This window comes from Schistocerca gregaria, chromosome 2 (genome assembly GCF_023897955.1).
Source record: "Schistocerca gregaria isolate iqSchGreg1 chromosome 2, iqSchGreg1.2, whole genome shotgun sequence".
Lineage (NCBI taxonomy): Eukaryota > Metazoa > Arthropoda > Insecta > Orthoptera > Acrididae > Schistocerca > Schistocerca gregaria.
In genome coordinates, this window is record NC_064921.1 from 260,466,763 (window position 1) to 260,483,947 (window position 17,185).

The 17,185-nt window shown below is 37.3% G+C and overlaps 1 protein-coding gene across 21 annotated transcripts in view; it reads left to right on the top strand.

The window, feature by feature from the left end:
• The window catches only part of LOC126336830 (protein phtf), a 191,086-nt gene that overhangs the window by 130,506 nt on the left and 43,395 nt on the right, over window positions 1-17,185 (top strand). For all 21 annotated transcript variants that reach the window (XR_007565007.1, XR_007565011.1, XR_007565010.1 and 18 more), the window contains 2 exons: window positions 10,001-10,123; window positions 14,604-14,811. Coding sequence is in view for 9 of the 21 variants with exons in the window: in XM_050000896.1 (XP_049856853.1) it covers window positions 10,001-10,123; window positions 14,604-14,811 (331 nt within the window). In the remaining 12 variants the exon portion in view is untranslated. The remainder of the gene's footprint in view (window positions 1-10,000; window positions 10,124-14,603; window positions 14,812-17,185) is intronic.

Genomic DNA, 17,185 nt, shown 5'->3' on the forward strand with positions numbered 1-17,185 from the left:
TGTTATTGTATAAATCACTTGTATCGAACCGCAACTTCTTACTTGGCGATGCCATGCTGCCGCGAAATAATCGGTAAATAAACACCACCAGAGAAGTTCATTTTACTCGAAATATCGCACTGATAATCGAAAAGAAGATCGATATGCTGTGCCTTCGACCTACCTTCTGCGTCTTGGCTAGGAAATACTAACAACTTTGCCTTCAAGCGCGGAAAAAATGAATGAGAAGAGCATCACGATCAGATAGTTACTGGCATTTTTCGCCGAATATCTGGATCACGATCAGATCGTATTTGGCACTAAAAGGGTTAAGACACTAGTCTCCTAAATTTTATTTTTTGTCTCCATACTATAAAGCACTTTTCATTCAAGAAGACTTAAGTTTGACCAAGTTGATAAGTGATTCATAAAGCTCATAATATGCCTGTAAATTCAGGACACCTTGAGTTTTTCTACATAGTTGCTGATTTTTTCATCTCTGAATATATTCTTACAAATTAGGGTGAAACGTTAGCTGTTGGTCCTGTGCATGCTTTTTCAGCCAAAAAGTTTTGACAGAGGAAACGTTAGCTGTTAAAGACTTAATTTTATTACACAACTGCGGCATTAGAGAAACAGCTGCTTAAAAAGTGCCTTTATTCCAAACCTTCCCATGTTTCTTCTCTGTGAAATGGAAATGAAACACCCACCCCATGATTGTATCCTATCAGCTGTAAGTTACATTCTGTTATAACTCTATTGGAAAACCATTAGACTTAATTGTTTGATGGTTTTTTCTGTTGTTTTTACAATTCAAATAATTAAACCCTCCACTTTGGCTCTTAACACAGCTGTTTGTTATTATGCGGTCCAAGCTCACTCTTTCCACAACCAGAAGAAATAGAACAGAACAGTTAATGTTGCGAGATGATAATTTTGAGTTTGGGAGTCAAGTGTGGTTGGAGTTACAAAAGGTCAGTTGTGGGTGGAGTTACAAAATGATTGCTTATATTCATTACACCCACTCTTATCCTAGAACAGTGTATGGTGCATTCATTACTTTTTTAAGAAAAAGTGTTATGTAATTGGTAATCCATTATAATTTATGAAAATAATGTAGAAAACTTGGTCAACGTTGAAAACTGTATCGGCTGTAATGACTTAGCTATTGTTTTCCCTCAGAAGAAGGCAGCCAGTTAACCCTTCACTCCCAGCTGTGATTCATCTTCTCATCGAATTACGTTTATTGCTTTGTCTGTATTGTAACTTTTTGATACATGCAGTTGTTCAGTTCATATGTTCACTGTTAACTGATCTGGTTCTGTGTACATGTTCTCACTGCTTTGTTTAAGTATCACATTCGTTGTTCTTGGTTGTCTAGATGGGAATGCAACTGCAAATGATGAGAATGTGTGCAATGATAAGTGATTATAACAACATGCACTACCACCTGATGCAGTTTGCTTCCAATCTGAAATTAAAGCCCTCCAGTATTGGAGAAACAGCTAGTTCATTCTGCAACATTTCACCTTTCTGTTTGTAATGGAAATTACAGTTCTGCCCTTTACCAAATCATTTCCTTCCATTTACTAGGTATGAGGATGATAACAGTAACAACCATGTCATTAATTTAAACCATTAACTTTTCCTATTTGTGTGTTCACGCTACTTAACAGTGATGTTGCTATTGGCTGACTACATAAAGTGTCCTATGCTCTGAATATCTGCTGTCATTGGCTGGCAAGATCAACGTGACATGAGCTATGACTGGCATATGAAATCACATTTCAGTCTGTTTAAATGCTTCGGAAACTGGAGAATTCTATTCTAGTGTATAAAATCCTAACCATTCACGGGACTGATATTTTTTACTGCTCTGAGTGAAAGTACACCATCGCTTATCATGGAAAAAGTGTATTTTCACCTTGGAAGAATATACACCCTGTATTACAAATGTATGCTACAAGTCCGTGCTAAATGTTAGCTCCATAAGTTGTCTGGAGTAAGTGTTTGTGTTTCGTCTATCAAAACAATTTTCAAGTCTGAGACAGTCGTTATCTCCACCTCATTTGAGGGCAGCAATGTTGTATCATGAATAAAATGCAATTCCCTCATGTTTTTACTCTGCCATATTTAATTTAATGGCTTTTTAAAAAAAAAAAAAATCTACATCTACATCATACTTCTGCAAGCCACTTAGCAACAATATTATTAAAAGGATAAACCGCTACTCACCATGTAATTGAGATGTTGAGTCACAGACAGGCACAACAAGAGACTGCTATCATTTTAGCTTTCAGCTAAAAGGGGCTTCTGAAGTAGAAAACTTCACAAGACAACTCGCTCACAGATGACCACTGTCTCTGGCCACTGTGGTCAGACTCAAGTCTGGCCACAGTAGCCAGAGAAAGTGAGGGTGTATGTGTGTGTGTGAGAGAGAGAGAGAAAGAGAGAGAGAGAGAGAGAGTTGTGTTTTGCGAATGTGTGTGTTTTCTACTTCAGAAGGTCTTTTGTAAGCCACATACGGCCCATCCTAGACAACACCTAAGCAAAAGAACGAACCGATGCCATCCTTCCAATAGGTATACAAATGGTTGATAGACCTTGGCCTGTGCAGAACACTTGACCCTTTATCTCTTTGATCGATAGAATGATCATATGAAACCCCCCCTCCCCCGGAGAATAACATTTTCCCACATGGCTTTTTGAAGTATATTGGAATGGTGCATTGTCGTGCACAAATCAGTTATGCCTCTGTGAAGTTGGCAACCTTTTATAAATTTCTGTTGCCTATCTATACATGCACACATGTTTTGTCTTGCTTAACACACTAGTCTCCCAAATTTTATTTTTTGTCTCCATACTATAAAGCACTTTTCATTCCAGAGGACTTAAGTTTGACCAAGTTGATAAATGATTCATAAAGCTCATAATGTGCCTGTAAATCCAGGACACCTTGAGTTTTTCTACATAGTTGCTGATTTTTCATCTCTGAATATATTCTTACAAATTAGGGTGAAACGTTAGCTGTTGGTCCTGTGCATGCTTTTTCAGCCAAGAGGAAACGTTAGCTTTTAAAGACTTAATTTTATTACTCAACTGTGGCATTAGAGAAACAGCTGCTTAAAATGTGCCTTTATTCCAAACCTTCCCATGTTTCTTCTCTGTGAAATGGAAATGAAACACCCACCCCATGATTGTATCCTATCAGCTGTAAGTTACATTCTGTTATAACTCTATTGGAAAACCATTAGACTTAATTGTTTGATGGTTTTTTTCTGTTGTTTTTACAATTCAAATAATTAAACCCTCCACTTTGGCTCTTAACACAGCTGTTTGTTATTATGCGGTCCAAGCTCACTCTTTCCACAACCAGAAGAAATAGAACAGAACAGTTAATGTTGCGAGATGATAATTTTGACTCTGGGAGTCAAGTGTGGGTGGAGTTACATAAGGTAATTTGTTTGTGGAGTTACAAAATGATTGCTTATATTCATTACACCCACTCTTATCCTAGAACAGTGTATGACGCATTCATTACTTTTTTTAAGAAAAAGTGTTATGTAATTGGTAATCCATTATAATTTATGAAAATAATGTAGAAAACTTGGTCAACGTTGAAAACTGTATCGGCTGTAATGACTTAGCTATTGTTTTTCCTCAGAAGAAGGCAGCCAGTTAACTCTTCACTCCCAGCTGTGATTCATCTTCTCATCTAATTACATTTATTGCTTTGTCTGTATTGTAACTTTTTGATACATGCAGTTGTTCAGTTCATAAGTTCACTGTTAACTGATCTGGTTCTGTGTACATGTTCTCACTGCTTTGTTTAAGTATCACATTCGTTGTTCTTGGTTGTCTAGATGGGAATGCAACTGCAAATGATGAGAATGTGTGCAATGATAAGTGATTATAACAACATGCACTACCACCTGATGCAGTTTGCTTCCAATCTGAAATTAAAGCCCTCCAGTATTGGAGAAACAGCTAGTTCATTCTGCAACATTTCACCTTTCTGTTTGTAATGGAAATTACAGTTCTGCCCTTTACCAAATCATTTCCTTCCATTTACTAGGTATGATGATGATAACAGTAACAACCATGTCATTAATTTAAACCATTAACTTTTCCTATTTGTGTGTTCACGCTACTTAACAGTGATGTTGCTATTGGCTGACTACATAAAGTGTCCTATGCTTTGAATATCTGCTGTCATTGGCTGGCGAGATCAACGTGACATGAGCTATGACTGGCATACGAAATCACATTTCAGTCTGTTTCAATGCTTCGGAAACTGGAGAATTCTAATCTAGTGTATAAAATCCTAACCATTCAAAGGACTGATATTTTTTACTGCTCTGAGGGAAAGTACATCATTGCTTATCATGGAAAAAGTGTATTTTCACCTTGGAAGAATATACACCCTGTATTACAAGTCCGTGCTAAATGTTAGCTCCGTAAGTTGTCTGGAGTAAGCGTTTGTATTTCGTCTATCAAAACAATTTTCAAGTCTGAGACAGTCGTTATCTCCACCTCATTTGAGGGCAGCAATATTGTATCATGAATAAAATGCAACCCCCTCCTGTTTTTACTCTGCCATATTTAATTTAATGGCTTCTTTTTTAAAATCTACATCTACATCATACTTCTGCAAGCCACCTAGTGATGTGTGGCAGAGGTTACTTCTGATGCTACACTTTAGTTGAATAATAGTCCTTTACGTAAATCTTAAAACTTTCAGTTTACGTGACATTGCATTTGTACGATCTGACTTGGCTGCTTGTAGTAATAAGACTCTCTCTCTCTCTCTCTCTCTCTCTCTCTCTCTCTCTCTCTCTCTCTCTCTCTCTCTCTCTCTCTCTCTTTTTCTCTTTTAACAAAGATTCCAAGACTTACCAAGCGGGAAAGCGCCGGTAGATAGGCACAATAAATAAAACACACAAACACACGCACAGAATTTCTAGCTTTCGCAACCGTCGGTTGCTTCTTCAGGAAAGAGGGAAGGAGAGGGAAAGACGAAAGGATGTGGGTTTTAAGGGAGAGGGTAAGGAGTCATTCCAATCTCGGGAGCGGAAAGACTTTCCTTAGGGGGAAAAATGTACAGGTGTACACTCGCGCACATACACACATATATACATACGCAGACACAAGCAGACATTTGTAAAGGCAAAGAGTTAGGGCAGAGATGTCAGTCGAGGCGGAAGTACAGAGGCAAAGAAGTTGTTGAAAGACAGGTGAGGTATGAGCGGCGGCAACTTGAAATTAGCAGAGGTTGAGGCCTGGCGGATATCCTCTCTTCTCGATATCCGCCAGGCCTCAACCTCCGCTAATTTCAAGTTGCTGCTGCTCATACCTCACCTGTCTTTCAACAACTTCTTTGCCTCTGTACTTCCGCCTCGACTGACATCTCTGCCCTAACTCTTTGCCGTTACAAATGTCTGCTTGTGTCTGCGTATGTATATATGTGTGTATGTGCGCGAGTGTACACCTGTACATTTTTCCCCCTAAGGGAAGTCTTTCCGCTCCCGGGATTGGAATGACTCCTTACCTTCTCCCTTAAAACCCACATCCTTTCGTCTTTCCCTCTCCTTCCCTCTTTCCTGAAGAAGCAACCGTCGGTTGCGAAAGCTAGAAATTCTGTGTGTGTGTGTTTGTGTGTTTTATTTATTGTGCCTATCTACCGGCGCTTTCCCGCTTGGTAAGTCTTGGAATCTTTGTTTTTAATATATTTTTCCCATGTGGAAGTTTTTTTCTCACTTTGTGTTGTCATTGTGGAACAAAGGGAGCTTAAAGTGAGCTTCTATTGGGCAGCCTTGTAATTAAGGGTTCATTTGCTGTGGTAAAAGCGTATTGCATAAACTTTGTGTATGTTTGATTTTTAGCTCGTATATTTTAGTGTGTGAAATGTAGACAAGGTATTGAAATTTTATTTTGAATTAAGAGCAGACAATATCTCATGTTGTTCACAAGTTATTGGCTCTTACATCCGACGAATGGTCATGTGAAAAGCACCAGTTATCATCTATGCACATAGTGAATCGTGTGACATAACGATCATCATATTTCTTTAACTGTTCAAGATATTGAAATGGGATTTTCTGCAATTGATAGCATGCAAAGAGGCCCGTACATTGTATGGTAAATACTCAAAACTTTTTTATTCACCAAGCTATGGAAGAAACTTACAAGCAGCAGTGAGAAGTCGGCAGAACGGAACACTTAAAATATGTCAGTTGCAGTTCAGGACTATGTTGAAATATGTCTTCAACACCTGGGAAGTGGCAGAGCATGACAAGTTAACTTGTCCACAGAAGTTAAAGTTCTTATTAGCAACTGGAGCAGCACTTTGTTAATTGGACATATAATTGCTGAATCAGCACCCTCTGAATGTAGAGGAACTAATAGTTTCTGGTAATGTCTCCATGAGAAATTATACTTGTGACTGAGCTTTTGCAAACAGGCTTTTTTGGGAATTACTTCATTCATTTGAAAATGCAGGAATCTTAATTTATGCACTGCTGTGTATGGGATGTGCTATAATTTCGAGTAAGATATTAATTTTGTAGTGCAGGAGGACTGTTTTAAATAACATCATGCTAGAACTAGTCTGTGTGTTTCAAAGAGATGTAAATAGATGAGAAGTCAAGCATATTGTTTAGCAAACTTCTTCTCATACGATATACTTCTGTTGTAATATCATCTCATAGAAAGACAAATTTTGCACGATATGCATTTATGTGCTCACTGAATTAGATTTGCCCTTAAAATTTAGTATATGTAATACATAACTCATATGCAGAAGTCTCATCTCTGGTGTGGCAAGCTTGCTTCTTTCAGCAACTGGAAAAGCAGTTAGTATGTCCAAATGATTATTTTCGGTTCAGGATGTAACTATAGAGGGAGCTACTAAAGGGATACTTATATTCTATCTGTCCATGAAAGTGTATTTGCTCATGTTCAAATTCAAATGTTAAAGTATGTGTTCAGAGAAACATTACTTTTAAGGAATAGTATAGGAAATATGGTAAGTCATTTTAATATTGAAAAATAAATACCAAAATCAATGACAAATGAAATTTTGTGGGCTGGAATGATGTAGACATCATCCTCTCAGAAAAAAATGACCCACAGATCCACAAGTGCCTAGTATCTTCTTGTGTAATGACACTTCTTTTACCACTATTGGCTCTCTCTCTCTCTCTCTCTCTCTCTCTCTCTATCTATCTATCTATCTATCTATCTATCTATCTCCCCTTAAATACACCTGGTAATTGATATTGTTCCAAGTACTTGTTTCTCAGTGCTTTGCTTATGCATAAGTCTCACTATCTTTATCCAGAATTGTATAAATGGGACTGTGACTGCATATGATGAGAAGTTGTGCAATGACAAAAATGATTATAACAACATGCACTACCACCTGATGCAGTTAATTCCTAGTTTGAAATAAGAGAGTGTCACAAAAAAAAGTGATTAATGACATATTCATAAAGTCTTAAATGTGCTTGTATTTTTACATTTGTACTACACATGTAGCTACTAACATAATAGTGAGTATACAGTTAATTTATTTGCGGAGAGTTGTCACATCATTTATAGTGCTGTTCCATGGAAAGTTATGGGAACCACAAGAGTTCTCTCTCTTAGAAACATCAGATTAATTATTGTATGAAAAAGATGTCTATCCAAGATCATTGTATTTAAGCAGTTGATAATGCACTTGCTCTATCACTTCAATACATGTTAGAAGCAAAGGAGTATCTAATAAACGTGTCTACATCCACATGTTGTCACACATGGTTCTGCGAAGTTTCCTGACATTAAAGTTGATAGGTACACACTTTTTTTATATTAAATTTGAATAGTTATAAAAATCTTTTATCTATGTGAACATTACTAAACTAGTGTTATAGCTGCTAATTTTGGCGTTGATTGTTTTGATAGTGTTGTTGCCGTGAAATAAAAATTTGAAACAAATCGGAGGCTGAAAATCCTGAATTACCAACAAAACATCCAAAGGGGGCCCAGAAAAAACTTTTATTCCTGTAAGAATACCTTTGACCTCTTTCCGGAGAGTGAAAATAAAACGAGTTTCATTGAAAGAAAACGTAATAGTGATGAATCAGGAGGTTTCTAGAAAACAAATATGCTCACCAGCAAGCTTTGTGCTGAGTTTGTTCAGTGGAAATGAGTAGGTACTTATTTCAGGTGTTACCTGGAGTATTTAATGTACTGATTAAAATTGGACCTTTTACATATGACAGTTACTCACAAGGTATTTTTCCTTGAGATAGTAAAATGTAACAGCTTGGATACACGTTAGAGCAGATACACCTATCATTTCCATCGTGCACACCACTAGAACTGAGACCCCTGTCATACCATGGTATCAACTTTTCTATTTGTAAAGAAATTTGCCAACGAGCTGTGAAAGCATTTGACCTTGTCCATCAACTATTTTGTTCTTGTAAAATTGTTCGCTAGCAGGAATTTTTCCAGGTGAAAGTAAAGTTAGAAATTAATGGGAGCAGAATGAGAATTATCAGTTTTAATTAGAAACCATTGTGGGTTGTTTTCGAACATAGTAACTAATCAGGCTTAAACATTATCTCTGAGATATTTGACAACTTAACTCCTTATGAAATTCTACAGCATAAAATCTGAACCAGGTCATGACTGTTGAAATTCATCAGTGTCGAAGTGTTAGGAAAGAGAGATATTTTTCATGTACTTGAGAAGATGAAAATCACTTGGAGCCATACCGGAGCTGTAACATGGTTGTTCAAAAAGTTTTTACCCTCTCAGTAGCAACACTTCTGAACCCCAAAGATGAAAAATAGCCCGCTGACATTTTACATACATTTAGTTTATTGCTATCTAGCTCTTTTCATTTATGTTTTGCAGCTCTCTGTTTGCCACCCCATACCTCTGTTTGCATTTTTCCCCTGTCTGATTTTATCCTTCCAGCTGTTGTTTCCATTTAACCTCTGTGATACCTCTGTAGATTTTAGTTCTCATTTCTAATGTGCCATTTCTCTCGATTAATTATGGTATCATGGGAAATTTGTAGTCATTATTCCCATTATCTTGGCTCAACCTGACCTTGCTAACACTGCACCCTTCAGATGCACAAGAGTGACTATATATATACCGTCTTCTCTCCATATGTAATTTTCTTCTCTCCATATGTAATTTTCTTCTTTGCATTTTAATGAATCGCTTCTCACTATATCCTGATATCAGAATTGGTTCTAAGTTCTGGTAGCTCAGGATTTGATGTGTGATTTGGGGGTGTTGATTTTTGACTGTGCCTCTGTTTTCCATTTTCTCTGCAGTTGGGAAGCTTTGTCAGTCTCGTGTATCATCCAGATATTTGACTGTTTCGTGGTGTTATGTGATTGAAAATAATTATAGGCATGTCTTATGTTTATCATCACAGCTCTTAGGTAGAAGTGCAAGTGTGCATATTCTTTTGCATAATAATATTGCCCATATTTTATTAAGAGATTGTACTTTGCACATTTGTTTCCTTTGTATGTCCTTATATACTTGGCAAACTCTCCCCATCCCTTACCATCATCTACCCATAGGAACTGTTCCTATTAATATACAGTAGAAGGTGAAAATAATTTCAAATAGCAAATTTGGCAATTGTTTCTAAAATGTACCATTTTCTCGATGATGTTTGCTGTATACTTGAACATTGATGCAAGTATATGACTAGTTTGCATAGTCAGAGTTGTGTGTTCTACATGTTTCCTTTTTGTTACAAGCTTTCTTATTTTTTAATCTGGGTGATAGTATGTTCTTTACGTAACTGCCTGTTACTCTTGTCTTATGGTTGACTTGTGGTTTGTCTTTTCAATATAGTTCAATTCTGTACATAACATTTATAATATTTTTTATTTTAAGAAATTTACACTGTATAAATGATGCAAAAATGCACAGTATAAAGATATAGTCTGTACTATAAAATGGTGCTTTACTTTTGTACCTTAAATTTATTTTGTGTTTCTTTCAGTCAGCTGTACAATATGGGAAAATCATGATGTGAAGAAGGCTGATCTTTCTGTGCTAGATATCAGTTCCGCTATTATAGCCAGAGTGGAAACTATGCCTGAAAATATGGACTATTTTTATGCAGGTAATATTACAACTTCCACCTTCAGTCCACAATCATGCTGAGAAGGTTGCACAAAAAAGGTATCTCTCTCTCTCTCTCTCTCTCTCTCTCTCTCTCTCTGTGTGTGTGTGTGTGTGTGTGTGTGTGTGTGTGTGTGTGTGTGTGTGTGTGTGTAGGAGGGGGGATTTCCCCTCCCCAGTGCTCTCTTCTTAACTTTTTTTGCTGTTAGGAGATTGGAGACAGGTTGAGAGAGCATCTTGCTAACCATTTTCTTACTGGTTAGGATGGACTGTGTTTCTTTTTATAAATTTATTTTAAGTGTTAATTAATTAGTTGTGCTGTGCTCCTTGAAAGATGTAGGAGGATATTAACATGCACAGTTCAAGAAATAGAATAAATTTTTGTACACTCATAATGACTTAAGCAGGCTCCTGTTCAGTTTTGAAGTAGTCCATCTTTGACATGTATGCACTAAGCTCCAATCAGAACTGCAAAGAAATAGCTGCCAGTCACTTCGATATTCTTATTCAGATACATCACAGTGTCTGAGAAACCAGCAAGTCATGTGGGAGCCCATCTTCTTACATTGAGTTTGGAACTATCTTACTCGAAACCTTTATCATCAAGTTCAGATATCAAAAAGGAATGTCAAATGGGAGTGAAATATTTCATTGTATGGCTCATGGTGCTTTTCTGACGTACAGTAAGGTCTCACTGAAGTCCCTGTACTGACTTGTTGTGCACCTGCTTTGTTACAGTTTCTAGACTGCTGTGTGATATTCAGAACGCTGTTTCGTGGGAAATTTTCATGCCTGTAGGTGAATCCAACTTTACATGGCAATCTGTAACATTAATGACCAAAGCACATATAACCATTATGTTTCACAGTCGAACCACAGGCTGCATATGTCATTTTAACATGAAAGTATTGATCATTTTGAAGATCATAAAGTGCATGCTACAAAATGTGCAAAATTTCTGTAACAGACTTTTGCAGACTGAAGAAAAACATCAAATATTGGTCTTGATGTGTTCGCTTCACCTCCCTTTTTCTAAGGTAACTGTCGTGCTTTGTTTTGGTGTAAAAGTTTCATTAACACCAACACCCTGATCAAATAAGAGACCCAACTGATTTTAAAAATTACAAAACACAAGAAATAGTTTGCTTCCAAGTTTTTATTTTAATTTTTTAAATGTTACATGTGTACTGATGGTTCAAACAGATATAATTCTCCAGCTAGTTATTTTTCCACAAACGATTGATAATACTTGGTGTATATGTCACTATGTAAAAGGTACTTGTGTTGGTGAGAAGTAACGATATTCTGAAATTTTCTTCTTGGCTCAGGTTGTCGTCCTCAGTTGATATTGTTAGAGTATCCAACAGGAAGAATCATTGGAATTTTGAAGACATTCTATTGAATATTCTAAACTGAGGGAATTAACACTTTTTGTATTGGTTACCATGGTGTGTGGGAGCTGATGTCATAGGTGCAGCAGCCAATGACTTGTGTGGGGTTACATCTATGTAGTAGGATTATGCCATCTCTGTGCATATTCTCCACTCTAAAGCGAAAAAGAAAAATAATTTTTTGTGGGAGGAAGAGTCATTGCAAATGAGAACAAGCTGTGACCAGTAAAGCCAATCATTTGCCAATGTTGCCCATCTTTCTAAATTCAAAGATGGGAAGAAGAAATTCTGATTAGACTGAATATGCAATTGCCTCGCGACACGTGCTTTCCAAATAAGAGGATCCATCTGTATGGGATGATTTAACAAAATATGCACTTTTCACTGATAGGAAGTCAGTCCTCAGATACACAGGGTATGCACCATAAATTTTATGTGATAAAGGTATGTCCACACAATGAGTCTTTCATTGTATGCAGTCACAGACGCAGCAGAATAAAAGGGCATACACAAAAATCTGTGGAAAGACCGCATGTATACATGGGCATTCTCGTATCCACAAGTTGCCTCAAGACACAATCAGTCTACTTTAAATCTCCTTCTTTGCTTGGGGGCTTCTGTTTCGCTTATTTCAGTGAAAAGTTGACAGGAAAAGAAAACTCAAAAGTGACTGTTGATAAGTAAATATTAAACAACAGAGGTATGAGAAGTACAAAGTGATAACGTTTTGTCTGCAAATTTTCAAGATGAGGTCATCACGAGATTTTAGATTTTCAGCTTGGGAAACTACAGTGATAATGCTGACAGTAAAATTTTGTTATCTATTAGCTGGCGACTTATATACTTGTTTGAATTATGTATTTCTCATTTCAAAATAATGCTATCAAAAATGTAACTTGTGATATGGAATAATTGCATTTATTATTTAATTGTTCTATACCTCTTTTCACTATAGGAAATGCCTAAGCTTGTGCTTGTTAGCATATTTTGTTTCTATACAGTATTACAAATGGCTCTGAGCACTATGGGACTTAACATCTGAGGTCATCAGTCCCATAGAACTTAGAACTACTTAAACCTAACTAACGTAAGGACATCACACACATCCATGCCCAAGGCAGGATTCGAACGTACGACAGTAGCGGTCGCGTTGTTCCAGACTAGCACCTAGAACTGCTCAGCCACTCCGGCCGTCACAGTATTACAGTTTGTATCTATTAGCATCTGTAAGGACTGTTTTCATGTATAATTATGATTCATTCCATATACATAGTTGTTTACAGAATACAAATACATAAAAATAAAAGTGATTGTTCCTGAAACTGATATATACCTGCGGGAGGTCCATTTCTGTTATGTGAAGGTTAGTTGACTTTCAGTGTGTCATTTGTATTTAGTCATGAAATATGATATATAGATTAACATCCTCAGAGTTGGCAAATTTGGGAATTTCGTGGAAGCCAGAATCCACCATAATGGAGGTTTTTTGGGATTATCTTTTGCATCATCAGTGTGCTTCATTTCTATTTTTAGTAGTTTGTTGAGGAGCTACACATACCGCATCATTTCTTTTGTTCAGATATAAGGCTGTTCAGTTGTTGTGCTTTTGAGTTGCCAGACAATGAATATTTGTCCACAGTTTTCATATACACTTTTCACTAGATTGTTATTCCCTGTTGTCCCACTTCAGAACTTACGATATCTCATTGTCCACAGAAATATGATTGGAGACTTCATCTAATATTTGATAATCAGGGCAACACATCTCGAATTTTTATTAAATAATCTTCAGAAGCAAGCGTTAGATATGATTTCTTTCTTTATCTGTAATTATCTGTAAACTTCAGCGTGCTTCCTTTGGAGTCAACAGACATTATTGCACATAAATCGCTGTAAGCATAACCACAGCACACTACACAATCAAGCAGATACCGACTCAAGCTGTCCGTCATCTGCTAAAACACCCATAGATTCCCACCAAAGGCAGGTAGCAGTAAACTTTATGCTTGGCCTCCATTTCCTGGAAATTATACTTGCACAAATGCGTATGTATAGTTACACAAGTGGAAAGTTACAGGCATGTGCACCTTTTGTAAGAAGACAAAACACACTGCTCTGGCTGTAGAAAATTTTTATTAAAACCACGACTGGTTTCACACCAAATTAGACGCATCCTTGGATGATCTAATCAGAGATTAGAAAGAAAGTATTTTACTTTTTTTTACTTCCCCCCCCCCCCCCCCCAATTTTGCATCGAGTCAGACCTCCCTAAACTATTAAATGGGAAATGTCAATGTGTAATAGAAATTGGGTTATCCATATTTATCAGTTGCCATTTACATTGTCTTCTTTCATCTGACAGTCACTTTTATTTCATATATTTTGTTTTACCACTTTGTCTTTTTATCTCTCCTTTTGCTATCTGTTTTATTTATTATTCAGCAAAGTATTCTTGTGCAAACAGTGAAACACATTAAACATACGAAATTTTGGATAATAGTTACTGAACATATTAAATTTCTAGAAGTTTTATGTGATTTTTACATGATAGACTTTTAGAGAAGAAAAAGGCTGTTGTCTCCATAAATGATATTCTGCATCACCAAAAAGAATGACAACAACTTGTCCATATAACTACTAATTTTCTGCTTCATCGTTACCCTATTAGATTTGATTCTTCTTTAAAAAAATTGTTCTTTTTCTGCTAAAATGCATTTTGAACTAAGTTAATGTCTCCTTAAAACGGCCTTTCCTCTTCCGGAAAATTTGTTATTGGACTGTATATGATGACAACTGCTGTATGACAAAGTGATATATTAACATGCACTTCCAGCTGATACATCCAATTTAAAGTAAGGTCGTTTAACATTTGTACAGAATATTGATTGTATAGATTCTGAAATAATGAATGCTTAATGCATGAAAAGTGATGAATTGACTGTGTGTTAACAGCAACATAATTCAGTACCTTTCAAGAAAGGCTGTCAATGTGTCTTATGTTCATTTTACATTTCTGCCCTCAAATTATAAAAAAAATTGTAATGATTCATATTTTCGTTAAGTGGTTTTGTACTTGCTTCATTTTTACAGGTGTAGTAGTTTCCGTGGTGATTTCCCTGCTGCCTTCAATATGCCGTTTTGTTGATGTTTTATCAGAGACACAACCAACAACTCCTGTCAACACAGTTATGCTTGCCAATGTGTCATCATCCAGCACCCTGAATATTGGAGGACTACTGTCGCATTTTTCTGACTCTCTTATTTATATTTCTGAGGCTGCTGTTGGGGGAACATTATGGTGAGTAATTTTAATGCTTTGCTTGTACACTAAGTGGAAATCTGTTTCGTGTATCTGTTTGGACTAGTCTGAAGATGCTAGTTCCAAGCATTGAGGTGTCAGCTAGCTGAAAAGCCCTTCCAGTGTTGTGTATTCCTCACACTGAAGTACCACAGTAGTGAAGCCTTTGTCTCCACAGCAGATGATGCTGGACCTGTCTACCTTCAGATTAGAGGACTCGGCTTGGATAAGGGTTGGAGTTTCTGTGTTATTTTTCGTGAAGGCTTGGTAGGCTATGTTGGAAGTAAGAAATTCCTTAATAGTTTCTGTTCCATAATGACCTCATTTCTTTGAAGCAGGCCAAAGTGCAAAAAGTTCTGAGTCCTAGGCTTCTCTATGGGACTTGCAACTGCCTCCTAACACCTTATCCACCAAGGGACGTGAGCGCCCCCCACCCCCAAACACACAAAAACACACGCCTTCTACGTATTATCCAAGCTACACAAAAACAACATTTTTTGTCATCCCATAGTAAATGATTTGAAAGTGCTAACTGAACTCATCTCAGCTCTGGCATGTCAGTACTTCCATCCCATCACACAGTACCCTATCTACATAAAAGACACCAGTCACTTCCTGGAATGTCTTAAATCCATTTCCAGCTGTCTCCCACCTGAGATCCTTGCTGTCATTATTGGTGCAGCCTAGCTCTACACGAGCAATTGCCATACATGCAGCCTCTCGCTACCTCTACTAAAGACAACATGAGAGGCTCCCTAAAGACTAGTGGTCACTGTAGCAGACTTCATCTCAATCACAAGTTCTGTAGATTTGAGGAACATATCTACACAGAGGGGCCCACTATGGAAACAAGCATGGCCCCATTGAATGCTCACCTTTACATAGTTCACATGGAAGAGGCATTCCTCTTGATCCAGATGCTGGGTCACTGACTTTTACATATTTATCAATGGCATTTTTGTGGTCTGGAATCAAGGTGAAGAAGAATTCTTCCATCTCCTGTAACAGCTTACCTCCTTTCCCATTTAAATTCATGTGGACCTATCCAAAATCACCTGCCTTGACATTGACTTGCACATCACTGAAACCCACATACAAACTGTGATTCATGTAAAACAACCAATAACCAGCAGTACCTATTCTTTAACAGCTGCTAAATTTTCGAAATCAAACTCTCCATTTCCTACAGCCTATACATTTGTGGCAGGTGTGTATGCTTCATCACTCAGTAGGTGCATCAGCCACCTATACCTGGCTTTCCTCTCCCAAAACTACCTGACAGATCTTGTCCTTAAACAAATCTTCTGGTCAATATGCTCATCTCACCTTCTGACTAATACAGCTTCCACTTCAAACACACTCGGAAGTACAGCGTGCACACACACACACACACACACACACACACACACACACACACACACACACACACACACACACTTACCTTTAAAACATCCTTTCAAAACTCCGTCACATGTCTAGGTTACTATCCCTAACGCTGCAATTGTTCCTGCTATAAAACAATTCGGCACACCCACCTGCTACAATTTCTTCAATGCCACCACTGGCACATCAAAGGCAGATTGATGTGCAAAACCATATACATTGTTTACCAACTAAAACACATCCATTGCATGGTGTTGTGTATAGAAATAAGCCCTATGAAAATGGCTGAACTCTTGAATGAGGATAGTAGCATTGTTTGCTTTGGGAACTACTGCTTCAGAATTGCTGAGCGTACTGTACATCATGACTCAAGGGATCTGAATGACTTCTACACTGCATGGGCTTGTCATATCCTCCCGTCCAACATTAGTTTCCTTGAACTCCAGAAATGAGAACTCGCTTTCCAGCATATCTTTGCATTCTGCAGCCTCCTCAACTCTACTAACTTACAATTCGGAGTACACTCTTTTTATTATTTATTTACTCAGTTGCTTTCTTTATTCATATTTTCTTTTGTATCCTTGTCTCCCCCATTCCACCTCCCTCAATCTCTAGTTTGTCTCTGATTCATTCTCGACTTCTTAGCACTCCTTGGACTACTGATTTCTCTTCCTCTTAATTCATTTTTAAGTCCCACACAATCATCCTATCATCTTGGGACTGAAGGTGGCCTAGTGCTTACCAGTGCACAATTTTTGACCACCTCTTCCATATAGCAGTGTTCGGAATATCACCACCTGAAGGTGAGCACTGGCCAGCCATTCAATTTCTTTATAATTGTTTTAATTTCCTAAAGTGCATTTTCCATGAATAAGTCTCTTTGTAAGATTAAGTGGTAAGGTTTTAGATGTTAACCAATTGTAAGCCTGTTCCATTATTCTCGTGCTGTGTTTGGGTCCTTTACGAATATATTCCCGTCATCAGCGATCAT